The sequence below is a fragment of the Rhinoraja longicauda genome, chromosome 34, assembly GCF_053455715.1.
Source record: "Rhinoraja longicauda isolate Sanriku21f chromosome 34, sRhiLon1.1, whole genome shotgun sequence".
Classification (NCBI taxonomy): domain Eukaryota; kingdom Metazoa; phylum Chordata; class Chondrichthyes; order Rajiformes; family Arhynchobatidae; genus Rhinoraja; species Rhinoraja longicauda.
Genome location: NC_135986.1, coordinates 15263087 through 15271472, shown reverse-complemented (window position 1 = coordinate 15271472; position 8386 = coordinate 15263087). Strand labels below are relative to the sequence as shown.

The 8386-nt window shown below is 48.0% G+C and overlaps 2 protein-coding genes across 2 annotated transcripts; both read left to right on the top strand.

The window, feature by feature from the left end:
* The first annotated feature begins 6340 nt into the window (after positions 1–6340).
* LOC144609512 (uncharacterized) lies at positions 6341–7087 on the top strand. The gene has a single exon (XM_078428000.1). It carries the CDS (start codon positions 6341–6343, stop codon positions 7085–7087), a length of 747 nt encoding a protein of 248 aa, XP_078284126.1.
* A 769-nt stretch (positions 7088–7856) lies between these two features.
* Positions 7857–8168, top strand: LOC144609500 (histone H4). The gene has a single exon (XM_078427981.1). The coding sequence runs from the start codon at positions 7857–7859 to the stop codon at positions 8166–8168; it is 312 nt and encodes a 103-aa protein (XP_078284107.1).
* Positions 8169–8386: the final 218 nt, after the last annotated feature.

The window sequence follows — 8386 nt, the reverse complement described above, 5'->3', positions numbered from 1 at the left end:
TTTGGAACATAGGCCTTCATCAGCCAGAGTATTGAGTATAGAACGTAGACACAAAATGTTGGAGTAACTCAGGGGGTTTGGCAATATCTCGGGAGAGAAGGAACGGATGACGCTTCGGTCGAGACCCTTCTTCAGACTGTAGAATTTGGGAGGTCATGTTGCAGTTGTATAAGACGTTGGTGAGGCCGTATATAGAGTATTGTGTTCAGTTCTGTGCACCGTGTTAGAGGAAAGATGTCAAGCTGGAAAGGGTGTAGAGAAGACTTACGAGCATCAGTCACTGAAAGGAAGCACGCAGGTACAGCAGGCAGTGAAGAAAGCCAATGGAATGTTGGCCTTCATAACAAAAGGAGTTGAGCATAGAAGCAAAGAGGTCCTCCTGCAGTTGTACAGGGCCTTAGTGAGACCACACCTGGAGTACTGTGTGCAGGTTTGGTCTCCAAATTTGAGGAAGGACATTCTTGCTATTGAGGGAGTGCAGCATAGGTTCACAAAGTTAATTCCCCGAATGGCGGAACTGTCGTATGTTGAAAGACTGGAGCGACTGGACTTGTATACACTGGAATTTAGAAGGATGAAGGTCTTATTGAAACATATAAAATTATTAAGGCAGGAAACATGTTCCCAATGTTGGGGGAGTCCAGAATCAGGGGCCACAGTTTTAGAATAAGGGGTAAGCCATTTAGAATGGAGATGAGGAAAAAGCTTTTCACTCAGAGTTGTAAATCTGTGGAATTCTCTGCCTCAGAAGGCAGTGGAGGCCAATTCTATGGATGCTTTCAAGAGAGAGTTAGATAGAGCTCTTAATGATTGCGGAGTCAGGGGGTATGGGGAGAGGGCAAGAACGGGGTGCTGATTGTGCATGATCAGCCATGATCACATTGAATGGCCGCATACAACAAATAATGCTCCTACATTTTCGCCATTTCCAACGGGATCCTAACACTAGTCACATCTTCCCATCTCCACCACTTTCCACCTTCCGCAGAAACCGTTCTCTCCGCAACTCCCTGATTAACTCATCTCTTCCCACCCAAACCACCCCCTCCCCAGGTACCTTCCCTGCAACCACAGGAGATGCAACACCTGTCCCAAAACCTCCTTCCTCGACTATGTCCAGGGATCCCAAAAGTCCTTTCAGGTTAGGTAGAAGATCAATTGCACCTCCTCCAAATTCATCTACTGTATCCGTTGTTCAAGATGCGGACTCATATACATCGGCGAGACCAAATGCAGACTGTGCGATCGTTTCGCTGAACACCTTTGCTCCGTCCACCTGAACTTACCCGATCTCCCGGTTGCTAAACACTTTAATTCTCCTTCCCTTTCCGACACTGACCTTTCTGTCCTAGGTCCCCTCCATTGTCAGAGTGAGGCCAAACACAAATTGGAGGAATAGCATCTCATATTTCGCTTGAGCAGCTTACAGCCCAGAGGTATATTGATTTCGCTAATTTCAACTAACCCCGGCATTCCCTCTCTCTCTATCCCTCCCTCACCCAAGCCGCACCAGCTTCTCGTTTTCACCCAACAAACAGCTAACAATGGCCTGTTTCCTTTATCATTGTTACTTTTTTGCATATCTTTCATCCATTGTTCTTTATGTTTCTACATCATACTCTAGATCTCTCATTTCCCTTTTTCCCAACTGAAGGGCCTCGATCCGAAAGTCACCCCATCGTTCTCTCCAGAGACGCTGATGGTCCCGTTGAGTTACACCAGCTTTTTGTGACACTGAGGCCTCCAATTTGTGAAGCCAAAGAATGTGAGCAAGAAAAGGGGGCCACAGATAGAGGAGAACAAAGATTTCAGAGGGTCACAGGAGTGGAGGAGGTGACAGACTGAGTGAGGGTGTGAGGACCAAGGAGGGATTGGTACACGAGGATGAGAATGCTCAAACTGAGGCAGGGAGTAAGACACTAACACACTCACTGTTCACTGCCCGGCGGGCAGGAAGAGAAGACCCCGATGTCCACAGTGGAGGAGCAGTCAGGCCCACAAGACTCCACCAGTCAGGCCCCAGATCCACACGGGAATGGCAGAGAGCAAGGACCAGCTCGTCTGATACAATCGCCGCTTTCTCCATCTCTCCAAACCAGTCTGCAAACCACAAGAGCATCCGTGAGATCACCTCTCATTCTTCTCAACTCCAGCAAGTACAGACCGACCCCACTTCAGTCCAGACCTTTACCTCAGGCTCCACCCCCGGGCCCAGGCCCCTCCCCCTCCGTGGGCCTCGCCGCCGCCCCGCGCCGCGACCGGCCGGTTGCCAGGGGAACGACGTCAGTGACGCTACACGATGTCTGTGGCGTCATCGCGCAAATGGCTCGCCGACGTTTTCCCGCATCACGTGACAGGGGCGGCCGCAGCCCGGGGGGAGGGGAAGAGTGAGCTGTCAATCAGAAGAGCCGCTGCGGGCAGTCAATTTTCCCAGGAGGGAAACTGATCTGCCAACAGTCATAAAACACAAGGTACATGATATTTGATATTGAGTTGACAGAAACTGAATTATATTAATAATTGTAAAAATAATTAAATTCAATTTTTCAATTTAAAATACTTTATTGGCATGATAAGATACATCATTATATTGCTAAAGTATAGAACATAGCATATATATTTAAAATGCATGAATATAAAAACAAGTATACGATGCATGGGTACATATATATATATATATTTATTCACGCAATACATTTATAGTTTTTATCGATTGCTACTGGTTCTTGCAGTTGTAAACAGTACAGCAAGGTAGCACGTTTAGCAGGTCGATATTAATTTCCTTAGAGTCAATTTATGTATGAGTGTATGTGTACATGTTGGTCATTCACTGTCCCTCAGATTGTGGCATGCTGTTACATATTGTGCGCCAAGATGTGCCGTATTTCCTTCGCCAATGATTATTCTTAGTTTTGATATATCGTCTAGTTCTTTAAAATCTGGGGTCGCCAGACTGAGTTTTTCAAAATATATTTTTCTTATTTTATCGATTTTTTTATATTTTAAGAGAAAATGCACCTCTGTTTCAAACACATCTGCCAAGCAGTGACCGCATATTCTATTTTCTCTTGGTTGCCAAGATCTCTTCTGTCTTCCTTTTTCAACTGCCAAATGATGGTCACTTAACCTGCACATGGTGAGGGTCTGTCTCTGCTTTATGTCTCTAACAGTTGAGAGATAGTCTGCCAATTTATAATCTCTTTTGAGGGCACGGTAGCACTCTAATCTGCTTTGGCTTTTAGTTACTTTATCCCAATATTCCAAATAGATTTCTTTGCATTGTTTAATAATTTGGTTCACTCTAACTGGTGATTGGAAAGCAGTATTGATCTGAGACTGGTCAAGGTTTAACTGAGTTGGGGTAGTTAGTCTCAGTACCAACTAACACAGGGAGCTCTTTTCTGGGTTCCCCTCTTGGATTTGGAGGGCTTTGAACTGGAGGGTGTCTGGGGGACTAGATTTAAGGTGATTCCAAAAATTTAGTGCTCGTCTAAATAAAAAATAATACTGTCGTCGGTAGGGATGCCAACTATCTCACTCCCAAATGCGGGACAAGATGACGTCCAGAGTGTTTGGAGCTAAAATGTCGGAAACCTAGATTGTCTGGACCTAAACTGTCCGGACCTACAACGTCGGGGCCTGCAGCGTCCAGGCTTACATCACCGTCCCCCCCCCCCCCCCCATCGGGACAAACCAATTTAATACGGGACAAACCAATTTAGCCCAAAGTACGGCACCCTACTGCCAACAGTCATAAAACACTAGAAACATGAAACATGAAATTAAAGTGACGAGTGGAAAGGGTTGGGGATGTGCAAAGATTTGAGGGTGGGGGCAGGGGAGTCAGTCTACCCCACGTCAGAAAGGGGAGGAGTTGCAAAGTTTGATAACCTCAGGGAAGAGGGATATCCTGTGGTGGTCTGTACTGCATCATGGTGGAACTGTTACATAATGTGTCATTGAGTAGCATCCTCCCCTCCAAGACCACCTCCTATGAATCCACTTCCGCTCCCAGGACGGAGCCAGATGAGTTTGTGAATTCTGATGGTTTCTGTGGCCTTTGCCCTGCTGCTCCAGCACACAACAGCGAAGGAGGTGGCACTGACTACAACTGTTTGGTACAACATCAGGTATTTCAACCCACACCACTGAGCAAAGTCTTTGACTACACCTCTGCATTCAGCTTCTCTTCCATCAATGATGCAGCCCACAATTGCAGAGTCATCCAAAAACTTCTGCAGGTGGCAGGAGTCTGAGTTATATCTGATGTTGAACAGGAAGGGAGAGAGTACCGTCCCCTGTGGGGCCCCCGTGTTGCTCACTACCATGTCCGAGACACAGTTCTGTTGCCTGACATTGTGGTCGTCCAGTCAGGTAGTTGGTGATCCAAGACACCAATGGTGCATCCACCCGCATCTTCGTCAGTTTGCTGCCTAGCAATGCAGGCCAGATGGTGTTAAGCGCTGGAGAAGTTAAAAAAGATGACTCTCATAGTGCTTCCCGGTTTCCGGAGACATTTTGGTGTCAAATGTGCAACTGGGGAAGTGAAATAGAAACTGTTTTCTCAAGACAGAAACTTGAACAAAATAAATTGTTTCCAAGGCAGAGCAATGAAAAAGATCAGAGATAATTTAATGAAAGAGATAAAGAGCAAAGTAAGAGGCGAGAGATGCAGTCAGTCAGAATCATGTAAAGAGTAAGCATTTCTGGTGAGATAAAATAAAATAGAAATTTATTGAGAAAGTCAGCAGTGATTCTGTGCAAAGTGAGTCTGAGGGGCAATGGTGGTAAATTGTTGAGAGCAGAGTGAGTGGGAATCAATGCCAGGTAAGGAAGGCGAGAATTAGAGGGTTGTATTACACTCAGAACGTGGTTGCAATGTGGGACATGGTGCCTGAGAATGTGGTGGATGCAAGAACACTCACACAAGTGAACAAGTAACTGGAACAGCACTTGAAGCGTTGCAGTGTAGAAGGTTATGGAGCAAGTGCTGATAAACTGGACTGATACAGGGGGGCTCTTGTTCGACAGTATGGAGGGCCACATGGGCTGTCTCTGTACTGCACAATCCCATAAGTCTGTCAGAGTCACTACAGAGGATACAATGAACCTCGCAGAAATGGCTGTAAATCAGGAACTGGAAGTTAGGGGAATCCCTGAAAAATTGCAATCAAAATTGTTATCTCGACAGCTTTGGAGCTGAGGGCAGACAATTCTCTGGGGCATCTTCTCATCATTCCAGAGTTATAAAAAAAGTTGCTGTTGAGCTGGCATTTTTATTTTTTTTCCAAATATCCCCAGATTAAGGGCAGTATCCTTCCGACAACAACAAAGAGAATAATTCCATATCAACAAAGGTGGAGGGGGCGGGGGAGCAGGAAACACCAGGCAAGTCACAACCACCTGTCACAGGAAAATGTATCGGAAAGAACTGCAGGATTAAATCGAAGATAGATATTTCTCAATACGAAACGTCACCCATTCCTTCTCTAAAGAGCAGGCGATACTGGGCCTCCTATTGGGAAACCAGGCAGAGCAAGTGACTGAAGTGTCAGTGAGGAGCCAGTGACCATAATATTATCCGGTAAAAAATAACAAGTAAATAAATCATATTTCAGACATGCAGTGAGCTGTTGATACCACAACTGGAGTCTGTGTCAGGTGTTGGACTGTTTAAAAATACAGGGCCGCTCATGCAAGAAAGAGACGAGACGAATCCGAATCCAGGGATCAGAGACTCTGATGAGCGGCGGCGTCAGCGAGTTTAACAGCTACTGAGCTGGGAAACTACACGCAACCCCCGAGAATCCACAGCACGGGTCGAGCGGAGAGGTAATCCCACCCTGGGAACTGTGCAACGGGCAAACTGCCCGAGCTGTGAATGTGTAGATGTGAACATTGTGTCAGATAGTGTGTTAAAGGGGCGGGCGACTCAGATTGATGTCACTGTGTTTGTGTGTCCGAACATTTCGCCGGATTTCCCAGTCCCTCTGGTGAAAAATGTAAAGATATCAGTGGCACGGGATCGCCCCACTTCCCAGCTCAGTCCTGAAGTGGGAATTAACTGCAAAGTTTACGTTGGTTTCGATATTTCTGCCGAAAAGCAGCGAACATGTCAGCGATCGGGACAGAGAACGCGCTCAGTGCATCAGTGAAACGGGTTTAAATGGAAAGCGCTGCCTTTAATTCGTATCGGACTTACTCTACAATAAACATTCCGGTCTCAGAGATGTACCGAGGTCAGTCTGTGTCTCCGAGGTGTCCGATTTTTATTGGAATTGGAGGGTTTTTGAAGACAGAGAAACACAACGAGGCGGAGGGGCCGGGAGCTGACAGCAGGATGTCTCCGCCCCGTCCGCTCGCTGCCTTTAAATTGCTCTGTGCCGCCGCCACTCGATTCATTTCAAACTCAGTCCTGAGTGTCAGAGAGAGCTTGTGCAGAGTCGCCGACATGACCGAGACCGCAGCCGCCGAAGCGGCTCTTCAAGCCGTCCCCGCCGCTAAAACCAAGTCTCCCAAGAAGAAGAAGGCGGCCGCCCGGAGTAAAGCAGCCGGTCCCAATCTGGGCGGCCGGATCGACAAGCTTGTTGCGGATTGCCACGATCGCCATGGGCTGTCCTTAGTTGCGATAAAGAAGGGTCTGGGGGCAGAAGGCGTCGATCTGATGAAGTCCCGCCGCCTGATCCTGTTGTGCATCAGGAAGAGAGTAGCAAACGGTGTCCTGGTTCAGAACAAGGGCTCCTTCAAGACCGGTAAGGGAGAAGCCGCCGTGAAACCGATAAAGAAAGCGAAGGTTCCAGCAGCCAAGACATCCAAGAGCAAGAAACCGACGGCCAAGAAAACCCCGATCAAGAAATCATTGGCAAAAACTACCACCAAGAAACCAACGGTGAAGAAATCTCCCGCCAAGAAAGTTGGGGCCAAGAAACCAGAGGCTAAAAAAACGGCGGCGAAGAAAGTATCGCCCAAGAAGGTATCGCCGAAAAAACCCAAAAAGGTCGCAGTGAAAAAGGCAGCAAAGAAGCCGGTGAAACGCCCGGTGAAGCCGAAATCGGCTAAACCCAAGAAGGCAGCGATCAAAAAGTGAATTAAAAAGCGCACATTGTAAAGACCTGAACCCAACGGCTCTTCTCAGAGCCACCCACATCTCCCAGGAAAGAGCTGATCCAGACTCAAGCAATCCCTGTCCCGGGACAAGTTCAGTGCCAGGGGGGAAATCATTTAAATTACCGGAGGTCCCTCGTAACTCGCTGACATTCGCTGCATCCCCCACCCCTCCCCCCGGTATCCAGTGTCTGGAATACAACTAAATGGTGTGACCGGGCTCAGCATCACTCGGACTGGGCATACGTTTGGCTGCAAGCTGAATTCAAAGCCTTTCATTGTCAGTGAGACGATAACACTGACAGAATCCCCTTCTCAGCACAAGCACCAACTCGGCATGTTCCCCAAATCATCCTTTAAAAAGCGACTGTAAACTGCTGAACCGCGTGGGGTGGGCGATATGGGCAGAGGGAACGGACTCCGATAATGAACTGGAGGGTTACAAATTAATTTGACACAGCGATAATACCACTGAGTGACTTTTACCGCGGAATGCCTGTCTCTGACAGTTTGTCCGGAGCGCTAATTTTGGGATCGATTGTCGACTAACCGTTGGAAATTGGTTTCAGAAATCTGGGGCGTGGAGCTGGAATATGAGAGGGTGCTGTCTGTCACGTTGTCTCTTCCTCTCTCCGCCTCTCTCTCGCTCTCTTTCTCTCTCTGCATATCTCGGGCGGGTCGGGGCGCTGTGTATAAAAGGAGACAACAGCAGTCAGTTTATCATTGAACAGAGACTCGAGTGAAGCAGCACCATGTCTGGCCGAGGGAAAGGAGGCAAAGGTCTGGGCAAAGGCGGAGCAAAGCGGCACCGAAAAGTGCTTCGCGATAACATCCAGGGCATCACCAAGCCAGCCATCCGCCGCCTGGCTAGGCGTGGCGGGGTCAAGCGGATCTCGGGTCTGATCTACGAGGAGACCCGCGGGGTGCTGAAGGTTTTCCTGGAGAATGTGATCAGGGACGCGGTCACCTACACCGAGCACGCCAAGCGCAAGACGGTCACTGCCATGGATGTGGTGTACGCTCTGAAACGCCAGGGCCGCACTCTCTACGGGTTCGGCGGCTAAATAACTACCCCTTTATTCGAACACAAAACAAAGGCTCTTCTAAGAGCCGCCCACAGCCTCACAGAGAGAGCAGTGACTCGGGAGTGAGAGTAGATGCAGATTGTAATGTGCTTTATGAAACGAGTTATTCGACCACTGAACACAAGAGTGTTTGGTTTGATCACCGCGGTCATTAGAAATGCAAAGAACATCGGCAGCCAACAGTAAAAGATTACACA